Source organism: Trachinotus anak, unplaced genomic scaffold (assembly GCF_046630095.1).
Source record: "Trachinotus anak isolate AG129_WGS33_773 ecotype Australia unplaced genomic scaffold, CSIRO_AGI_Tana_v1 ptg000019l, whole genome shotgun sequence".
NCBI classification, from domain to species: domain Eukaryota; kingdom Metazoa; phylum Chordata; class Actinopteri; order Carangiformes; family Carangidae; genus Trachinotus; species Trachinotus anak.
The window spans coordinates 10,423,114-10,446,433 of NW_027273870.1; the positions used below are offsets into that span (position 1 = coordinate 10,423,114).

Sequence of the window (23,320 nt, forward strand, 5' to 3'; positions counted from 1 at the left end):
GTTGTTGCTTCATGTGGAGTCAAACAACTGCAGATGTACTCTCTGTGTGCAGTTAATGTAAGTTTTGCTCAACTTAGCTCATGCAGTGATATGAATACTGTTCCCACTGTATAAGTCTCCTCAAGGTTGGATCATTTGCAACTCACTGTACCTGATCATTGACCAGTCCTCTTTGTCTCACCTGCAGCAGGTGCAGGATGCTACACATGAGACTGGTACCAGAAAAAGAGAAAACAGGATCAGTTTCAAGGCTCTTATACAGAGCTAATAATCACAAGCACACAAAAGTTAAAACTCCAGGTATGATGTAACATATGAGTTTGTCTTTTTATTTTATTTGTTTTTTAGCATGGTGTGCTCTATACTGTCAATGGATGCATAAAAATACGTCATCTAAGGATCATTCATTCTGCAAATAGAAAGTTGGCAAACAGCTTAGGCTATTTTAAGACCCAGATCTTACAGCTAAAACCATCATTTATGTTGTTCAACAACTACGTGAACTTTAACTCATAGCAGTGTTAACATGTCTAAGCTCAGTTTACATAAACTGATGTCCCAGACTAAACAGAACTACCAAACTCACTCAAAATCTTGGCTAATGCTCATTCCTGTTGAAGCAGACTTGCTTTTACTAGGCTCTGAATGTCTGTTGTCTGCACTATCCTTGTTTTAACCATCGTTTCAATGATGACATCATAGGCTTTTGTATGACTTGTGTTTGTGTATCGTTACCATTGTTTCAGATATTTGTTGTCTTTCCAGGATAGTTTTAGCTTGTTTGCAAAAGTTATCAAATTTTCCCAAAAAAAAAAAAAAAAAAAAAAAGATTACCTTTAACTTGGTGTCTTTCAGCTGAGATAAAGAGAAACATAGTACAGAGTAGACTTATGAATTTCAAGGTTTCTGGGAGAAAAATGCTAATGTTGAATTATGGATCAGGTCTGAAAATAGCACACACTTGGAAGCGGTTCTTGAAATATTTAAATATTCAGTTCACTGGCTGCTGCCGATGTTCCAAAGGTTTTTTTCTCCTTGTTAACCTGTTTCAGTTTTGGCCCACTGTTGAATTCCACTAATTACATGTGTGATGTTTGCATTTTGTCCATATGTGCACATGTATGTTTGTGTGTGTGCACAAGAAGGAAGGAGGCGTGTTTATATACATTCCTATTTTATACAGGTACTCAAGCTCATATCTCACACCCATTTACACACACACACAAACACACAAACACAGTATCTATCCTGTATGTCTGAGAACATTTGTGCTGCAGTACTTGTGGAAAGCGACACACCAACAGCACCACAAACCCAGATGGTGTTTCTGTGTTGCTGGCCTATGGATGAAAGCTTGCAGAAAGTTAACTCTTGCAAAGACAGACTGCCTTTGTTACTGTACAGTTTGTCCTATCACAGCTAGCCTCCACTCTTCTTCCAGGCAGCTGGAGAGTCTGTTTGCTCCATCTATGTGTGTTTGTGTGTGTGTGTGTGTGTGTGTGGGTGTGTGTATTCAGAGTGTGCTGGATTGCATCTTCACACTTTGCTCTTAATTAAAAGAACTCAAAGGCAGTCGGGTGTGTCTGCAACACCTGGAGGAATGGAAGCCTGTGGGGTGGGGGGGTGTCTGTGCATGCATATACATGATTTGTGCTTGTGTGTGTGTGTGTGACATTTGTGTGTGTATTTGCATTCTGCAGTTTGTCTGCACATCTGTCATCATTGCCACATGTCTCTGCTGCATGCTTCAGTTTTTCATTGTGAAATGAAACCAAAAAGAAAGAAAGACACAAAGTCCACCCATTACAGTATTTAAATGTGGGCCAGAAAGTCAGCTTGAAAGCAAGAAAAAAGTATGTAGCTTTAAAAACCGAGTATATCATTTTCACTCGATCAAAACAATAACCAAGATGCAACAAGGGGCCAAACTAACAACAACAAGTACACGTCAAAGAAATGTTTTTGTCATTGTAGGTAGATCTCATAATAATATGCTGTGTCTGGTCAAGTCTTCACTTTTAATAAGTTTGGTTTTAATTTGTTATTTGAGGCTACAAAATGTGAGTGTAACATCATGATTGACAGCTGTCATTAACTTGTGATTGGGTTGAGCAGGTGTATGGGCGGGAACTCCGTACTGCAGTTCCACTCCCGGATCACTGCTCTGGAGAGTCTGGCTCCAAATGATGTCACCAGCACAAGATGGCAGCGCCTGTATCTGGGATATTTTGGCTTCATTTCTGTGCAGTGGAAGCAAGTGGAGACACATCTTTATGTACAGACATTGCTTAAGATCCAGACGTTCAGAGGGTTTTTATCCACAGAGATGTCTCCTCTCAAAAGCAAACAGACCTAGTGATTTAATCTGGTAAAAACACAGAATAAAGCAGTTTCATGTTAAAAAGCGGTGTTTCTCTGATGCTGCCTCGCAGATACAAGCCTGCCTTTAACTTTTGCTCAGCTTGTTTTCCTGATAATTTAAGATCTAGCCGCCCATTGACTAAAATTTTCATTCGGTTAAAATATATAGGAAAGGACCAAGATCTAAAAATTGTATTGTAAAAAAATGTGACTTTAACTGGATAATATGTTAATTTTGACGGCTTCTGGCAGACCTCCACAACACTGACGGATGTGCAAAGGGGATATTACGCCATTGAAGGTGATCAAATGAAACAGTGACCTTGATTAAAAGGTTTGAAAAACTGCTGGAAACATCTGGGATAATGTAAATTCACAACTCAATAAAGTATATAACACAGGTCTAGTTGTTTTTAGACATTGTAATGCAGGAACATTTAATTTATGAACAACAATTTTCAATCCCTCAAATATACAATGTTGTAGTATTTATTTATGCCTTCGGACAGTAAACTAATCGTAATCAGTGACAGTATACTATGTAGCTAAAAGTATGTTCACACATACTTCTTACCTTGGGCTGATTTTTATGGTTTGGGCCCAGCCTCTTACGTCCTATTAAGGAATATCTGCACATGGCAACAATGTTATGGAGAGGTTGTGGTTAAGATTAGGCACCAATGTTAATGTTGTAGGGAAACATCGAGGTAATGGTAAAAATGGTTGAAAAAGGCAACATTAATGGAGGATTATAGTGGGATGTGAACTCCAGTCCTCACAGTTGTCCACCACCTTGACCTCATCACCCTTTTTCATTTTCTGCTTTGTTACATAAAGAGCAAAGACTGTTCTATAAACAACAGGCCCATAGATTGTGTGTGCACATTGTGTGTAACCATGGCGATGAAGGTCCTGCATGCCAGCTGCAGTAGGGGTGCTATTACAGGAGACGCTTCTATGGGTTGTATCAGAGGTTATAGGGACCAACAACCTATAAGGTTATTCAAGTTGGAGGACTTGTTGAAACACATGTGAATGCTTGCAGTGGATGTAGATTGTAAACCTCAGTTTTGTCCAGTGTGATCATAAATCCTATGATACTGGGCTGTTTGAACCAGTGGTTCCCAGTCATTTTAACGTAAAACCATAGCACCCCCCCATAGTGCCCTTTGAAAGCCACTGTAGGTCCACAAGAAGGTGGCATGTCCAGTTTGGTCTCTTGCGACTGAATGGACGCAAATCCCTGCAGCCAGTGTTCACAATCTTGTGAAAAGTCTGAAACCAGAAGAGTGGAGGCTGCTAAACAGTAGTCGCATGCAGTCACAGAGCATGTCAACAGCAGAATAATAACATCTCATCCTATTCTGAACCGCTTTTCTACCCACCTATGCCACTGACCAGGGCCATTAATTAACTGAAAAATATCAAAACCTCTCACCAACTTCATCTCGCTCATGTGGGTTAATTAATACCTTCCGCAATGCGTGCATTTATGAACTGCCCCCTTGAAAAAACTCTACCTCGTCTAACTAACATTAGCCAGCGTGTACTCAAAGCGAAGCTGGCGATATGAATGAAGACCACACCACACACAAAGAAGTCAAATGCAAACACTGCCAAAAGTAACCTCACCAATTTGTTTAATCACTTGGACACAATCACGTTATGCCATATATGAGGCGTGCTCAAAAAAAAAAGAGACGATAAGCGCCAAAGTAATCGTAATCGAGGTCAAGGTTTAAAATAATCATGATATTGATTACAATATTGATATCGCCCAGTCCTACTACTGACAGATGGAGGCACAACAAAATATAGTTACTTCTCCTTCTTTAGAGCTCTGTACCAGAAATAACTAAGAAGTAAACTATGGATGACTGCACTGTGTTCAACAATCACATATGGTTGAAATATTTGAAACTGCCTCTGGCGCACACATCACACCTACATATTCTAAATCTGTTTCTGTTTCTGCTCTTTTCTAAAAATGTCCTCAAATCACTGAGCTATCTTTGGTCTTTGTGAACTGGGAAACAGCCTCATGTTTGTGTATTGATGCAGCTGCGCTGATTTGAGATATGGTTAATCATTGGCCCACAGCAGCAGAGACACAGAGGACAAAATGTGACAGTGAGCCAGGTACAACCTATCACACAGGTGATGGGAAGAAATGTCGGCTCACAACGTGTGGCTGGGTGGGACTGTGAGTGAGTGAGTGTGTTGGGAGTGAGAGACCTGAGTGAGTCTCGGTGAGTAGCCTCTTTAGTGCTCCTAGACCTCCCCAGCATTAAACTTTAATCAGAGTGCATTCTGCTTGGGCTGACCAGGCTCTCTACATCTCTCTCCCTCCATGAGTGTCTGTGTTTGTGGTTAGAGGAAGCGATGGGATTATATCATGAGTGGCCACACACAACATTGTATGGGACTCCAGTTTATATCCTCCAGTAACACAGGCCACTGCTCAAAAAGTGTCTCGTTATGCTTATTTAAAGAACACCAGAGTGGTCACTCCAAACATGCAAACAAGCTTTGAGCTTATGTTAAGTCACAGAGAGGTGATTTGTGTCTAGAATATGTGGCTATGTGTGTGTTGTGAGTGTGTGTGTAGCAGCCGATTGTGAGGTACTTGTTGTGGACTGGGCCAGGTATTAGAGACATACTGATACACAACTCACACGTGGAAGAAACGGCTGTAGTTTCTTTAGGAACAGGGGTGCGGCTTCCTGTGTTTTTTTGTTTTTGTTTTTAGTAATAGAGCAGATTGGTTGTTTGTTTCATGTCAAAGGGTTAAGATAGAGTCCTCCTTTTGGTATATTTTAATTTTGATTTGGCAGTATCTGTTTTGCTCTCTTTTAGTTCCCCGCTCACCTTGGTTGTACTTTTATTTACTTCCTTATCAGCCTTGCTATTTGATAAATTTGCATTGCCACTTCAAATTGGTTTATGATGCTTCCCTTTTCCCAAACAACAAGCTGGGTTGTAACAATGTATCAGAGAGGGATTGTGACACTCCGAGACTGTTCTCCTGTAAAAAAAAACAAAAACAAAACAAAAACCATAGCGACATTTTGTTGTTAGCCGTCATTGTACATAGTATATAGAGCGACAAAGTCCACGTCAGGAGGAGGTTGGGGATTGTTGGATCGATGGCTCAACAAAACACAGGAAGATGACACAGGAGAGCGGTGTCCTATTCCCATGTGAAAGTAGCAGTCTGTGTTGTTTCTGTTAGCGGTGGCAGGAGCAGATTGGTTTACCAGTGCTAGCTTGATTTCCAGAACTTGCATATTGTAGCTTTAAATGTAATTTTAGCTTTCTGGGTTAAAGAGCGACTTTCATCTTTTTGTTCTGAAAAGTTTAGCCATAGCATGTGAGCCATTATTATACATGGCGGTTTCTAGTGTATGTATTTTTGTTCATGATATTATGTCAGTTATTTGGTGTCCCGTAGGTGTTCAGTTGGATTTTTTAAGGCGGATTTTGCTTTTAATTTGTCACCTGTATGTATGTTATGTGTTAACTCACTAGTCGACCTAAATACTAGTCAAACAAAATGACTACAAATAAAATAATAATAGTGGTTGATTGTTTCAACATGCTGGCAGCAAGCTGAGGCTGCTGGGATAGACTGAGAGGGATTAGAGATCACCCATAATTACTCCACAACTACTCCAGCAGCTAGAGTCATGGCTTATACATCACCCAGCAGGCTCTATGAGGTCAGAGGCTTTGTACGCTACATGTGATTTGTGTATGAGTGTCTGTGTATTTAAGAGAGAAAGAAACAGAGAGGAGGATAAAGGAAACTGAACTGTATATATACAGCCATGTGGGAAATGACCATATTCATCAGCTTCTAGGTTTTGAAAAGTTGGAATCGAATATACAGCACTGAGGATGAGAGAGAGTAACACATGAGAAGAAAAGAAATAAAGAGAATGAAGGGAGAGTAAGAGGGATATAAATGGAAAAGAAAGAAAAACTAAATGCACATAGAGGAGAGAGATGGAATGATACAGACACATAAATATGCACACACACACACTGAGGAGTCCATGCCAAAAAAACACTCTGCTCCATAAATGCGGGTAAAACACTCACAGCATCAATAAAAACAGTTATCAACATCTAAGCACTGGCTATGGGAGGGGCTGCTGGAGTCTGATGCTATAGACTGAAGATAGGCTAAAGCTACGTACAGCCATGCACTGTACTGTTTGTAGAGGAAGGATTCAGTGTGTGTAGTGATGGAGCAGCGACAGTGGCAGTGTGTCTGAAATGAATTAACACAACTGCTGTCTGAAAGGACAACATCAAGTCTGTTTATTCAACCTCTCCAACCCCACGGATCCCTCAGTAACTCCATCATTACAAATGCATGTTGTGTTTTTTGAAAGTGACATTTTAAATTAAAGATTTCACTTGTAACGATGACATGGAATACAAGGATTTAAGTGAGTAGTTATACTTCACATCAAAAGCATGATCTTTCGGCTCACAGAATTAACTGAGAAAGAACATTTCCAATGTTGGAACTAAGACTTTTATAACTTTCTGAAAGAGACAATCCAGCTAGCATTGCGGCTCTATTCAGCAACTGGCCAGGTGTGTGGTGTTGAAAAATTGGGCAGGATTTGAACTGCAACCAAGTGCGACACCACGAATGTCTTTGAGGAGAGTCTGCCCCAAAACATGCCCTGCTATCCCCATTGATATGGATATGGATATTCAAAACCAATATAAACAAAACCTGTTAATCAGTGCAGATTTACCAAACTGCACTGCTGCTAAATTGGAGCACAGGTTGTTGAGAATGGAGGAAGGATAGAAATTTAAGTTCCATTGAAACCTCTCAAAATGAGGTGGTTATAGGCAAGATACTGAAGTCCAAAAGTTGCCTGTGATGTATCATTGGTGAGTGATTGTGTATATGGTAGAAAAAGCACTGTATGTGTAGAAAAAAGCGTTGTGTGAATGGGTAAATATGCCTGGTAGTGTAAAGTGCTTGCAGTCCATTTCAAACAGACTGCTATATGTTTCCTACACTGACTCTTCATGAAGAATTTAGATAAATTAAAAGATGAATTAAGTGAAACAAAAAAACCAAAAGCATCTCTTTGCCACAGTAACACCCATTATCTTACACCCAGAGTGCATGCTTATTGTTTTGGAGATATATATTCATAGGAGCAAACAGGTGAGGTAATACAACAGCAGCATCTGTCAGTAGCCAGGCTCCCCGCTCATGATGGACAGTGGCCTGTGCCGCCCACAGTATACCTGCTCTTACCTCCACCTTGTGCCCTTCGCAACTGGGAGTGTGACTTCATGATGGGTGGAGATCGGTTTGGAAAAAAGTTAATGGTTGTAAAAGGGCTTGTAGCCAATTCCTCTCAAAGATGGAGCTGAAGAATGCAGAAGATTTAGATTCATTTTCAGTGAATATCATGGCCCTAAAGCTGTAATACTAAACCAGCAGGTTTATGAGACTACAGCAGGATGAGGAGATGTGGCTGTGACACCGGATCCTGGAAAGAATGACAGCTGGGAATCACACACCACCAAGCCAGGGAGGATTGACCAGATTGTTTGAGAAATCCCTACCTTATAGATGGATACACACTGACCATCTGGGTGTTTCATTTTTGCTAGTGTTATGATGGTTGTACGATCTTATAGCCTTTTGACAGTGGAGGGAGCCAAATATGTAAAAATCGTGACAGAGAACATGACAGGCAAACAAGACAACAAAGGTGTTTGCATTTGATTGAGCACCCATCTGTTGCTCTTTTCGTCCTCCTGCTTCATTTTCTTCCTCACTTTTCACACACCACACTGAGTCCAGTTTTTTTTTTTGACACATTCTTCATTTCAATAAAATACTAGTGTTCTTGCTCTTATAAACAGATTACTAGTGTTCCCGACATCTACATCTATCTATTCTTTTCCTTCCTCTCATCCTGCCCATCCTCTTTCCATCATCCTGTCTCCATCCTCTTTCCATCATCCACTCCTCTTCTCAAGTGTATTTATAGAGTGGCTCCGGATGCATCGGCTTCTCTCCTCCACTGGTCTCTGGCCCACGCTTGTTTCCGTCTTGGCTCTCTTTGTTCATCCATTGCTTTTTCACTTGTTCTCCTTCCACCACCACCACCTCCTCCTCCTCCTCCTTCCTGTAGACAGCTGCTTGTCTATCCATCTCTTTCTGTGATGGAAAGACTTCTGGGACTGTGTATACACTCCTCACCTGTTCTTCCCATCCTCCTGTTTCTTTTTTTACCCCACTGTCTCATCTCCCTGTCTGTGTATGCTCCCATTTATTTACCACCTCTGATCCCTCAGCCTCCATCTCAACTCCGACTCCTTCTTTCCTTGCCTCCTCACAGCATGTGTTAACATGTCTGACGTCGGTCTCCAACTCCATCAGAAGCAGACATGTTTTTCCATCAGCACTCTTAACTGCCCAGTCATGAAGTGCTGGGGCTATTGATCCACCATGCTTGTTTTGTTCTTTCATCTAAAAGCTCCAAACCCCTGAAAAATGTTTTTTTGTGTTGTTCCAGCAATTCATGTAAGTAGACTGTTTGCTGAACCCCACCCCTGAACAGTGATTGTCCAGTCATAGGCCTAGTATTTCTCCACATGCTGCAATGATGTATAAGATGATACCTGACACCTCAATAGTTTTCAGTGTTGTGTCTTTTTTTGTCTTTTAAAAAACAAAAATAAAAGAACAAAACTCTATGGAATGGATTAAAACATGCCCAGGTACAATCTAACAAAATTATACCCAAAGAGGAGGGGGTAATGACATGCCCCTTGTCTTTGGGTACCAACAATAGGTCATTATTTAGTGGGGTTACAGGGTTCATCAGAAAAAATACCTTCTAAGGACTGGACCATCCACCCTTTGGGTACCAATTCCCTATGATATCATAGTTTAGAGCAATGGCGTGCTGTCAGGGCAAATAAAGCAAGCAGTGCTTGCAAAGTTAAAGCTATAAATAGACATCAATTAGAACAATGCTGAAGTGGAAGTGTTATCCCTTCTTACATTTGATCTCAAAGCAGCACTCTGTCCCATAAAAGATCTGATGCCTGTTTGCTTTCATCATGTAATTTACTGCCCTCTTGTGGTGGCAGAAGGTTGTTGTCCCTGAAAGCTAGCTTGATTACTAGCACTTGTATCTTTCATTTCTGTTATTTTTGTGGGTGGGACCCATTATAAGGGCTCGGGTAAAGGCTGGAGCTTGTCAAGCGAAGAGGACAACAAACTTTTATTTTCATTTTTAATTTTTTGAGTCCCCACTGAGGATGCTTCTACCGTTTTGAGATCAGTTATGACATTGTAGTGCCATATGCATGCGCAGACGTGTGTGGAACTTGTGCATTAACCGTTAAGTGGCAGTGGTAGCAACTAAACGAACAAATTACACTGTGAAAGATCTGCAGTAAGTTTGAGAAGTTTCGGTCAGAATATTGTTACAGAAGTAGAGCAACTCCTTTCAGCCATAAGTCAGTACGTAGGTAGCGGGCGAGAGAGAGAGAGAGAGAGAGAGAGAGAGAGAGAGAGCAATGATGCTGGCGATCTGAGCAGAGCGTTAGCTAGCAGTTAGCAGTTTAGCTCTGAATGGTGTACGTGCTACAACCAGCTCCTGAGGACAGAAGTTTCCGCAACTGCAGTGAGTCACTGTCACACACCACTGGTTTACAGTAATACTAATTAACATTCCAAACAAACATACATTCCATGGCATTCATTTTGCCAACCTCATTGGTTAGTCCTCATCCTCAAACCCTGTGATGTAAAAATGTGACATGTCTCTTTACTTTTTGCAAACTTAATTGTGTTGTAGATTTAATTTTAAATGGGTAAAATAGTTGTTATTGCCCATCAATACGCTCAATAACATATAATGATAATAGTGAAAACATGTTCTAAAAATCAAAAACTGAAATCTCTTATTTGAGTACTCTTTGTTGGGAAGCCTGCTTTTGTTTTCCTCTGTGTAAAACAGAAGACCCATTGTTTCAAAACTAACTGCAGATTCTGAGTGGTGAATTTACCATTGATTGATTTACAGTACCAGTAACCAAGGGGGAAAGGCTTGGTGAACAGTCCATCATCACTTCCTACTGAAACATACGGACTACTTCTTCTCTAACTTCCAACTGAGAAAGTCTTTTGCAAGGCATCACCGGGTTTCAGCTGATGAGACAGAAATAGTACTGCCCTACACACACTAATACACAGGAACACACACACACACACACACAGCTTCCCCATCCTTGGGCAATGTATTCATAGCAGTGCTAATTAACAACTCCACACCAACGACTGGTGAAGAGAAGAGAGAGAGGAGGGAGAGATGGGGAGAACAAGAGACAGAAATGGAGAGAGTGGGGAGGAGACAGTCCCTGGACGTGATGAGCTGATGTGTGAGGCACTCTGTGAATGCGAACCCATACATGAGTATATGTGTTTTTTCTGTCTGTGTCATGTTTTTATATTTGTGTGTGTATATGTATGTGTGTTCCTCTCCTCGCTTGTTTTGACAAGGCCAAAGCTGGGCTAACCCACATCTGGCTCTCTGGCTGTCCCTGCCGGCCCATGGTGTTGACCTAGAGAGAGGAGACAGCCACAATTCAGCTGGTTCACAGTTCACACCACTTGAACCCCTCTGGTCACAGTCTGCCATGGCCACATGCTAACAGTGTTAGATAGTAACACATTACAGTAGATTAGGTCACATTTTTTTAGTAATATACAAATGTATACTATAGTTTAACAGTGTTATAGATAGAAGGTGGACTTGTTTCTGTCTTGTTTTGCATGTCCAGTGTTTTACTGGTCCTGGTCTGGACAGTGCGAGAGGAGCTTAGCACTGGGGGCAGTGAGAATCTCTGCTGAAAGAGGACAGTTATGCAATGTAGTAATGCTAAAGTTGTCTTTTTAAATGTGGCGTCTTCTCAGCTGTCTAATTGGCAACTGATACACTCAGAAATAATCTGTGTTTTGTTTAGATTTGTGTGTGTGTTTCAATTACTGCTGGTCAGTTAGCTAGTTATCTGAGCTCAGTTAGCTTAGGGGTTACCTTAGGTTAGAGGTTGATCGATAGCACAGGCTGGCTGCTGATTACACTATGGTGTCTCATTTTGTATTTAATGAATTAATGGTTTGTCATTAATGGTTTGTTAATGGTAAAGACAAGTAGAAAAGTAGAATATAGTGTGTTTATCAGAGATTTTCACTGAAAACCACTCCCTGGCTCTAAAGTTGATGAGAAATGCGGAGTTGGGTGATAATTTTGTGTTGGTTTGTTAATATAATTTGTTTTACCTCAACTTTTCCTGCTATCACAAGTCGGAATGTCAGCCATGAAAAAGGCCTGTACCAGGGCAGTGGATGAAGTGCAGCTGTAATAAACGTTATTTGTTACACCTGTAGTTTTCTAGCCTTGCCCTGTCAAATGTTTCCGTAAAAATGTGAAAAAACTCCATATATTTTTTAAGTAGATTCCCTAACACTGCATTCTCAAAAGTGTGCATACTCTGTGCCATGGTAACAATAATGAACACAAAGTTAAAGATGTCAGTTGTTGGTACGAAACAGTTTGGTTAGGACCATAAACAAAGACTACTTGGTTACATTTAGGAAAAGATTAAGGGTAAATGATCATTGTCATCATGGTTACAATAATAAACATGTGGTTAAGGTTGTGGAACAGTCAGGTCTTCTGTGTAAAAGTCGTGTGTTCCGTCGACTCATCCTTCCACCTATGGGCTGTCTTTTTACAGGACAGTCCCCTGTGATTTAATGTGTGTGAAGTTGTAGTGAAGCCTGTATATCCAGGGTAGATGAATGTTAGCGCCACATTATTAAAGGGAGAAAACAAATATTACAAAGTGGACTTTAACCTTTTTTAGGAGTGTTGTTAGTTTTTCTATGCAGTAACTAGCAATGCAATTATTCTCAGTCTGTTTTTGAGTGAAGACAACTGAACAAAGCGTCTGTCTGCTCCACTAAAATATTTTAGCTCTCCTTCACCACCTGTGATCCCAGGCATGGTGTCTGACCCCCGGGGAGGCAGCAGGCTCAGGCATGTAATCGATGAACCTACAGTAGAGTGAACACAGAGAACATGTCCTTACCTGAGAGGACGTCTCTCCCTGTGTCTCCACAGAGTGATTATGTTGTCAGCCGTATGGTTGGGGCCACTCTTGCATCCTCTGCTGATTCAAGGATTAACATAGAGCTAGTGTTCATTATATCCGGTAGAAAATACGGATGAATATGGGAACTGTGTGCTGACTCAGAGGACATGAAGCTGGACTGTCACATTGTCATTTAACAGGATGTACATTTTAAATTTTTGACTGTATGTGTAGTTGATACATGTGTATAGTTCTTCACAGACAGCTTTTCAGTTCAGAAGAAATGTCACAGTGACTGAAAACTGTACAGTCTGTATTTATGGATTCCACCATTCACAGTGTGTCAGCCTGACACTTTGTCAGGGCATGCTACCATCACACATTCTGTGTCATAGACATCAGTGATGATGTGAAGCTCTTTTGAAAAAATACAGGAGGTGTAGTGTTGTTCTTTGGGTCTGAACTAAGAAGTGCAGACACTACTGAAACCATTGAAAAGCTGCAATAATCAATATTCCTATATTAAAAACAGGTAGAATGTGCTCTGTCAAGCGTTTTAGCATCTTTAAGCGCTTTGTTCTGGTTTTCTGGCCAGCAGCTTTACTGTTTTGGTTTGGTTTCACCACTGTCACCAAAATCAGGAAGCTGTTTTAAGCTGACAAACTCTGATGAATCTGTACGCTACGTGCTACATAACAACTGACTTTTGAACACAGTCGAGCATTTAGCAGCTGAAGAGCAGATCTTTACCTTAGGAGTTGGTCAAAGTGCAAACAGAGCAAAAAAGAGATTAATCAAAATGAATGCTAATGACCCTGAGTGTACTGGTGACTTGATAGTATGTCAGAGTTGTGTTTTCAGCTTGTTTTACTGACCCCAAGTGGCTAAATTGATACAAGGGTAAAGCCATAATATGTTTGCATATAAGGTAACACTTTTTTCTTTTTGACAAAAAATGAAAGATGTGTGAGAGCACAATATAAAAAAACTATTGCTGAGGGGTCAAGAATTTGATGAATGTTACTGACCTGCTGACATCTAGGAGACAGGAAATTGTCCAGACCTGATGTTAGAAATCTAGAGATTTTCAGTCAGATAGAAAGAGACTCTCCTCACTGCAGCGCTCCTCTGTGATTTAGGGTGTGAGCACAGTTTTATTTTTATAATAAAAAAGTCACCTCTCGCTGCTTTAACAGTGCACGTCTGCTGAATGTGTGGAAGCAGCAGAAAAGACTGATGAAACCACAGCTCTAAGAACAGGAACAGGAACAGCTGGTGCACTGACACCCGCTGTCACCCAGCACTTGATGCCACCGTGTTACCATGACAACCGGCTGTGCACCCTCTGTTTCTGACAGCTGTTCCCATGGTGCCTGTGCTTGGCTCAGCCCCATGACTCCCATTGGCAGGATCGATAGCTTCTCGGGGTCAAAGGTGACGTTAGTGACGTTGCTTCAGTGGTGGTGTTTTTCCCTTTGAATTACGTATTTGTGTCAAACTCTAGACTCCATTTATCGGGTTCAATCAAAGCCTATTTGGAGCATTTTTTATGAAAACATTCATGCGCAATTCAAATTCATTCATGAGATTTGAATGCCATTTCCTCTTGAGACCTTTATTTGTGTCTATCTGGATGAATCTACCGGATGCTTTATCTCACTATCTGTGATGGTAGTCTTCTTTAGCCAAATACAGCCAAAAATGGAGATCAGAGTCAATGTGATGGTGTAAAACAATGCTTTCATGTTACAGGGATGATCTTCCTTGTGTTAACCTATTTTGAATTGCCCTGCCACAGCATTATATTATAGATGGTACCAGCACTTTGATGCTAAGCCCCTACGTTATAACGGCTAGTTGTAAAGTCTCCTTCAAGCATATATTACAAAACTTCAACATTTAAACGTAAGCAAAACATCCAAAATACTTGAAAAAAGGATGAAAGATGTTTAAGCTGTGTGTCACAGAGGATGTTTGATTCTGTAACCTTGACATCCTTGTATACTTTTCCAGAAATACCACAAAAAAAAAAAAAAAAAAAAAAAACTGACAACAGATCAGGGGGCAGCTGCGGCTCAGGAGGCAGAGCGGGTCGTCCACTAATCGGACAGTTGGTGATTTGATTCCCTGCTTCTCCAGTCTGCAGTCCAGTCTGTCCTTGGGCAAGATGTATCATCATGTGTTTGAGGTAGAAGCGCTGTGTGAATAGGGGAATGTGGCTTCCATTGGAAAAGATAAGACTAGAAAAGCAAAGTGCAAATTTTCATTTTTTAAAATTTTTTTCATGTTTCATTCAACATTCCCTGTGACGACATCACTGTCCCTGATCCAACTGTTCCCCGAGTCAGCTGATTGGCCAAGATGCATCCAAGCCTGCTAGTCGCCTCCCTGTTTCAGCTGTGCATGATGGCAGTCTGCTGTGTCTGCTCCAGCACTGGCCACAGACAGCTAGAAAGGCTGTGGTAGAAGGAGTGAACAACTGGCTTCTGTCTACTCATTTCCTGCACAAGGTTCTGTTTGGCATTGTATGAAAACTTTTTTTTTCCAGGAGACTTTGTACTTTGTGGGAATTATGTAAGGTTTTGTTGGACAACTTGCTTTTTTCTGTAAAGACTGACAAAGACAGACTTTTTTTCAAAAATTCTATTCTGTAAAAGGACACCATTGTTCTTGGGTTTTGGATGGCTTCATGGTGGAAGACTGTAACTGGTTTTATTTCTACAACAAAAAGCTGCTGACACCAGATCAGGTGTTATGTCTTCAGCCTCATTCCTACCCAGCAGCTGACCACTGTAGACGGGAGGACATGTCTGCTTTCAACAGACCCAGGTGATCCACATAAACTGAATATCTTTGTTTTTTTTTGGACTTTTGGTTGGACTAAACAAGCAATTTTGAAGTTACCCGATGTGATTACAGATTATAGACGAAATCAACTGCTCTGTTAGACTTATATTACTATTGAGATGGCCTTCCACATGTTCAGCTTCCTTATTTGGGTTAACAGATTTGATATGAATGCCTCATTTTTACTTCAGCAAATGTGTGAATACCAGTTCACTGCATTGTCTGTCAGTTGACAAATAAGTTGCAGAAAAGACTGTAGAGTTGCACTGCCAGAGAATCAACTGGAGTTTGTCTACTTCTACAAATCAGCAAATTAACTGCAAAGCTGTGAATGAAGCCATCCCCTTCCTCTTTATCTCTCTCACTCAGTGAGGCAATTAAGGCGCCTGTCTGGGTCCCCTATATGGGCCATGGTATGCTAATGCAGGATTCCTTTGACAGTTTTGTTGAGACAACATTGTGGGTGTTTTCACATGGCCTGATTTGCAATTCACACTTGGGTTATTTCCACCATAGGCATCCCAGGAAGCAGGGAGGGGAAAGGCTGTGAGCTGCAGAGAGCAAAACTGTGCTGAAGTTTCATTTAATTGCATGTATGATTTTTTTTTTTTGAAAGGCACCTTTCAAGTGGTGCTCTAATTGCCAGTTATTTTGCCCTAACTGAAATGTTGTGCCCAAACATTACATTGCTTTCTGTTTCTGTTAGATTTATTTATTTAAAAAAGTAATCACTAATTCAGAAATTCCTCCATGACCTTTTCTGTTTTGGTTTGTATGAATGTATGGATCTCTCTCTGAACACTGCTGCAAGGTTCTGTTTATCAAAGTACCAAAAGTTGCATGATGTACCATTAATGGGCAATTTTCAACTTTTTCTCCCCCCTCTCCACAGAACACTGCACCAGCAGTTTGAGAGCTACAAACAGGAGGTGCGGCGCATCGGGGCGGAGACACGACGTCAGCAGACACAGCAGAAGGATGACGCGCCCACCTGCGGTATCTGCCGCAAGACCAAGTTTGCCGATGGCTGCGGTCACCTTTGCTCCTACTGCCAGACCAAATTCTGTGCTCGCTGTGGAGGACGGGTCTCTCTGCGCTCCAACAATGTGAGAAACCTGACCTCTGACCTCCTCATTTTTCTTTCTTCCTCTTACACTCACCTCATTCCTGCTGTAGTCGATGTTACAGTTGGTCCCTCTGCTGCTGTGTGTTTGTTAATGTCTGCTTTTTTGCTTCCTGGTCACACTTTGGTGAGACCAAAGTGTATTGGAAGAATGGCTTGGCACCAGTCATTGGCCCTTCAAGACCCATTTTAAGTCTGAGACTGTAGTGTTGTGGTATGGTTAGAAACTGAAATACTTGACCTTAGCAGTTACAGCATCTGTCTTGTCCTGTCTCTCCTGTGACTGCACTGCAGCCATGAAGCACACATGTCAGGCAGTGACAGTGCTGCTGCTCTTACAACATGTCGAAAGACCAGGACCAGAGAGAATGGTGGTGGTACACCAAACTTGCCAAGGCTGCAGAGCAGAACAAGAACTGCTGTTGCCAGCTACAGTTAGTGGATTAGCTGTAGCTGGCAACAGTTACCAGCAGGCTGGTTAGCAGCAACTAAACTTTTGAAATTAATTATCTAAATATATTTTTTAATGAGGTAATCTTCACAATTCATCTGAAAAGTAGATTATATGCCAAAGTAAGATCATCCTTAATATACTGTTATTATACCCCTAATTGCAACAGTTGGATTCCAAACTGGTTTCACGGCAAAAACTAAAGCTAATTGTCCAAAAAATTTGCTTGAGGCGGCCCAGTAGTCGAGTGTTTGGCGCGTACCACGTGAGCGCAAGACGCTTGTAGCGGGCAGTCGCTGGTTCGACTCCCAACCGGCCCGACTCTTTCCTGCGTGTCATTCCCCTCTCTCTACCCTCTTTCCTGTCAGTCTCCACTGTTCTATAATAAAGGCACAAAAGCCCCCAAAAAATAAAAAAATTGTTTGGACTTTTAACAACTCTTGCAGCAGAAGGACGATGCATTGAGGCCAATGTGCTGTCTCTGTTAATGCTCAGTGTGTTCCAGTCACTCATATTTTCACCAAAACACTGAAAAAGACATGGATTCCGTTGTTAGCTAGCAAGATTAGCTAGCTGAGTTACAGAGTGTACAGACGGACAGTGGAGCCACCATTCAAGTCTACAGGGCAGTAATGTTTGATAGCATTAATCACTTATTTTATACACTGCTCATTAAAGAGGGTGACAGTGAAGTGAAAAAACTGATAATATGTAAATAAGAGTTTGAGCTAAATGCTAACTTCCGAATGCTAACATTGGAAATGCTAGCATGCTAACATTTGCCAATTAGCAATAAACACAAAGAGTGCAGCTGAGGGTTATTTTCCAGGGGTTTGGTCTGAAACCAAATCCACTAAAGAAAAATTCAGGTGATTATTAATTAAAATTCAAAGATCATCCAATGGGGAATGCCAGTGTCCAAAGTGCATCCAACTTGTCCAACAGTCAACAGTGTGTGGCAACATTATTGTTTATCAATTATAAATTATAACCAGTAGAAGGGATGTAAGTCTACTTCCAGAATGGATCAGCGTGGCATCCATCCATAAACCAAACATGTTTGTGCTATTTTAAGTCCCAGCCCTCCTCCATGCAACCATTCGCTGGGCTCTCCTCCAACCCAGGATAGAGAACCTCCTCCTGAGTATCTTACCTGACTGTGGGCTCTCCACCCTTGGCCTGCTGGTCCCCAATCTGTTCAGAATCCGCCCATCCCAGCTGGGACTCAAACTGGCACCACATGTATGAAGAAATCGAAGGCCAGTGAGACCAGGGGATAAAGATAGTATCTCTGTTGGTAAAGCCATTAATATTACTTTCACAGCAGGCAGGCTGTTACATGGAAATCAAGAGACTAGCAGGACGTTAATGCAATCTATAAATAAAACAAATAAAGACAACAAATAAAGATTCATTTGAATGGAAATTGTGCTCAAAATAACATCAATCACTATATTTTAAAAATGAGAAATGCTTTATTATGGAGTTTAATGCCTTGAGATGGTAATTAGCATCACTTAGAAGTGGGGCCCTAAATAATTTAACTAATTTAGTGCAGATGTGTTATATGTTTGTTCCATCTATAATGAGTAGATTTACCCTCTTATTGGAGTTTTTGTGTGTATTTATGTGTTTATGTGAGAGTGTGTGTTTTTGTCTGTGAGATAAGAATCGATGAATCAATCAATACATTTATGTCCTGTCAAATTAAGACACTAAATACAAAATATATCTAACACTTGGTTCCCTGCACAATTCCATTGTTATCCAGCTACTGGAAACCCAAATAACTAACCCTAACCCAAAATTCAATTTAAGATTTGTTGCATAATTTAACCAAAACAGATCTGAATTTCTATAGTCTTGGAGCAATTTAATATTAATAATAATAATGATAATAACTTTATTTGTATAGCACCTTTAAAAACAGGGTTATAAAAAGCAATGGTAGGCAAGACAGAGGGAAGACAAGCAATACATTACAATGTAAATAAGGAGGGAGTAAAACCATACACACACACACGCACACATATGCACACAAACACTTTAAAAACAATTGAAGGATGATACAGATACAATCAAAAGATAAAAAAGATTTTTAAAATAGAAATATAATAAATAGAAATAAAATGAAAATAAAATAAGATAACATCACATAAATGCAAGCCTGTTAAAATGGGTTTTAAGAAGTAATTTAAACGAGGTTACTGAATCTCCTAGCCTTATATCCTCCTTAATTTATAAATTCTTATAAAGGATATGAGAAAACAACTTTACTTCCTCTGTGTGTGTGCATTTGTAAATGGGTGTGTGTGTTTGTGAGTATAATGTGTGGGAGGGATATGTCAGAACTGAAGCTCCTTCAGTCTCGGCAGTGCTTGCCTCTGTCCTGGGTTGTCCAGTAGGCCAAGCAGAATAACAGGATCAGGAAAGTGTGAGCTTTGTTCTCCCCCTCTCCTGCCCACAGTGTGCTCATTTACTCCACATAAGCAGCACACTGCGCTCTCCTCCAGTTAGCTTTTAAACCATGAGTAAACGGGAACTACCCATGGGTCAGACCACACCCATCTTTGAACTAAGCCTTCATTTGGATCTCAGCTCACACCTGCACAGTTTCATGACTGTATCTTGCAGGTTGTGATGTTGTCTCTGTGGTAGTCCCTGCTACAGGAGGTGTCTCCAGGACCATTTTTCCATGATGACACACACACACACACACACACACACACACACACACACACACACACACACACACACACACAAACCCCTTAATAAAAGGTCTTGAAAACCACTTTAACATTAATTGTCAGATAACATGTCACGTGTGTCCTTTAATGTTACTGTAGAGGATCAGTAAAATTAAAAACATTATGAAAAATATTAGGAAAAAACTTTTATTCTAATAATTCATCAGTTCCTGTTGACTGAGCGTTGCAGTGCTGCCCTGTGCCCTGCAGAAGGCATCACAGCAAAAGGCTGACACAGATGCCATCCAAGCTTCCCTCCTGCTTCACATTGGATGGACATACTGTACCATAAAATAAGATTTATGAATTTGTTACACAGCAGTTATATTATTTCACAGTGTTCGATAAGTAGCTTACACTAACTTCATGATCATTTAAAGCTAGCAACATCTTACCTGCTGTCATTCCACAATAAGACAGAGCAAGCAACAAGTGACTTTAACATGTGAGTATAGTAAAGACTGTTTGTGTCAGTATATTTCCAGAGAAGAGGTTGATTAAAAGGTGAGGCCTGTAGAAGAATGTACTCCATGTTGCTTTTGGTGTCCTAGTTTCCTGTGACACATCCTGATGTTGTCATGAGTCACACCTAGGTCATGCCAAGCTGGGTCATGCATGTCGCTGCAGCCTAACATGTCAATGGTCACTTACATTCATATACTGTTGTCCTTGACTGCCTCAGACTGTCACTGAACATGAAGTGTGTGTGTAACAGTTCTGCAGAATGTGATTAACAAATGTTTGCACCACATCCTCTTTCCCCCCTTTTCTCCTTTATTTTTTTCTCCTTTCTTTTCCCACAATCTGTCCTCTGTCTCCTGTTTCACAAACTCACCCTCTCCGTATCTCTATTTCTTTCACGTTCTGTCATTTCTTTCCTCCTTTCCTTCTTTGCCCCACATTCTCCCTCACTTTTCTCTATTCTCACTGCTACCTGGACTGCATGCATCAAAGGAGGACAAAGTGGTTAGCATCTTTTTTGTGTTCTCTCTGTCCTGTGAATATGATGTCTGTGCTACCTGAAGGTAAAAAAAAAAAAAGCTGGCTGTGTTCAAATCTGGAGCTGAGATCTCTCTTGTCTGTTTACTCTGGAAAAGTGATTTAAAAATATTTCTAAATTTAGTTTCTTTCATGTTGGCCAGGCCTATAATTTTCCAGCTGAAAGAAAAGGGGTTGAAAAACCAACATCAGATGCAAGAGAGGAAGCTATTGGATTGGAATGGAGCCAGTGTGCGTACAAATCCACTCATGGATTACTGACTTAACTGAACAGAGGGAGTTCCTGATAGTTCATAGTTTGTGTTAACTTTGATTTCTCAGAGAAATCACTGTACTGTGTGGGGTGGAGCCACCTGGAACTGTTGTGTCCTCAGCAGATTTGTTTTCTAGCGTAAACCCTTACTAATTCTGTGTCCATTGTCTGTCTCCTCCCCCTCCAAAGTGTCTCATAGTGAAGGACAGGGTAAGGCTTGCTGGGTTTTGCTGCATGGGTCACTCCTATTGTCTCCCCTCCACACTCGGGTCTGTGCTCATTCACAGTATCAGAACACGAATTCAGACCCACATTCAGTTTTTTGTCTGACATATGAATGCGGATAAGCAGTCCCAGGGCAGCTGGCTGGTGATCCTGCGTCACTACTTTAATTCTGAGAATGAATGCAGACCCTGAAAATTCAACTGGCGGGCAGAGTGAGCATGAACTGTAATATAGGCTGTCTGCAGGGGTGTCTGAATTGTCTGACCCATCCTGACCCCTCTTCCTATGGCTATAGGCATGGCTGTGCTGGGAGGGGGGCAATAGTTACTGTGATAAACAAAAAAAACTGGGACGATGGATTGGCATTTCAGCTGGCATGCATATAATAAAGCACTCTACCCTACAGACCTTTTATCTGAATGCATAATGAATGCACAATCATGCCTGTGCATGCTTTTCCCGCCTGTGTGTTTGAGACCAGACCAGCCTTGCCATAGGGAGACGGGTGGGGCCAGGTATATGTTCCACTTTGTCCACTTGCCACTTCCCCCTAATGCTTGGTCACTGCAAAACTTTTGCCAGTATTGTTACTGCTGTGTCCTGTCTGAAAGTCTGACATGGGGAAGGGAACTGCAGTTAGTGTTAGTTTGGGATGTGCTCAACCCTTTAATTGTCAGAAAGAGGATTCAATATGTTTCTTTACATAACACCCAAGGTAAGGTAGCATGTAAGTCAGACCCAAACCCAACCGGGCGAGCCAAACTCCAGTGGTCAAGGCAAAAGGCTGTCCACCCTGAGTCTGGTTCCATTGCCAAGTGCTTGCTCTATGTGGGCACTACTGGGTTTCTCTCTATCATAAAGTAAGGCCTTGACCTTACCCTGTAAACTGCCTTGCGATAATGTATATTATGATTTGGTCCTATACGCAGAGAGTAGAGAGTAGAAAAGGTTGACTGATGTCCTTCATGCAGACTTTGAAGTGCTGCTTATGGTTTAGACACAATTCAGTAACTGCTACTGTTATATGAGATTAAAATCTGGTTTTAGCTCAAGTACAATACACAAGAAACACAAATGCAAAAGAGTGAGGAATGGATTAAACAGCGTGTTTATTTGCTAACATTTATAGAATGATCCGGTATGCTAGTAATGCTAATTGCTATGAGTCTTTAATGCCATTAGCTCTGATCTGCATTTGATTGGTTTTGGGGATGTTTACACTCCATCAGCCCGAGATAGCAAACGCATTGGTTACTCCTCAGCCTAAAGGCTTTTCCTTTGTCATGTCAAAAGTTACAAGCTTTACCCTTAGTCCTTTAGCAGTAGTTTTATTTATTATCATCTTAACAAGATTCTCCTTTTAAAAGTCATTACCTAGCTAGCTATAGCTGATCAAATCTATTAGATCTAAAATCTACCTATTGTCTCAAAAATGTCTTTAAGTGGTAAATTTGGCAAAGCTGTCATGCTATCATGCAGAGAGGGCTGGGCAATTCACCTTACCTTAAAAAAAACCTTGTTAACTCTGGCATAATCAATCATGGGAACAATAGGTTCTTTGGTTTTGATAGTGATGTTGGCTGTTAAAGGACAATACTTAAAGTATTGTACTTATTAAATGTTGAACCACCTTCATATACAAGTTTCTTGAACTTGAAATTAAAGGACAGAATATAGTTTATTATATTTTTAGTGTCTGAAACTGAAGGTCACTTGTGGGACTTTTTAGTAAAGAGAACACATCATTAAATGACAACAGCTTCAAGTTTAATTTCAGTTTCAGTGTGTAGAAGAGAGGCTAAGCTCTCTCAGAAGTGTGTGCAGAAGCTGATGTGTATATCATAGCCCTGTGTCAAGCTGCCTTGCTACTGCTGGTGCTATAGCTTGTTAATGGCCGAGTGTTTGTTTATGTCTGTTTAATGTCAGCTCCAGATGGCTTCCAGAAACTGAACAAACCACTGACAATCTGTCTCCTTTATAGAGGAGCACTGCCTCCCAGTGGAGAGCAGGCAGGCGCTGGGTCCTAAAAACACACACACACACACACCCACACAGACACACACACACACACACTACCCCTCATACACTCTTACTGCATACTGGTGTCAAAAAAGGATGCACGGAAATGTACATAAACACCGATGAATAAACACTCGCAC

At 41.0% G+C, this 23,320-nt stretch overlaps 1 protein-coding gene across 1 annotated transcript in view; it reads left to right on the plus strand.

The window, feature by feature from the left end:
* LOC139636464 (regulating synaptic membrane exocytosis protein 1-like) overlaps positions 1 to 23,320 on the plus strand; it is a 76,568-nt gene that overhangs the window by 5,718 nt on the left and 47,530 nt on the right. Inside the window, exon 2 of the mRNA XM_071504568.1 lies at positions 16,256 to 16,469. Within this exon, the coding sequence (XP_071360669.1) occupies positions 16,256 to 16,469 (214 nt within the window). The remainder of the gene's footprint in view (positions 1 to 16,255; positions 16,470 to 23,320) is intronic.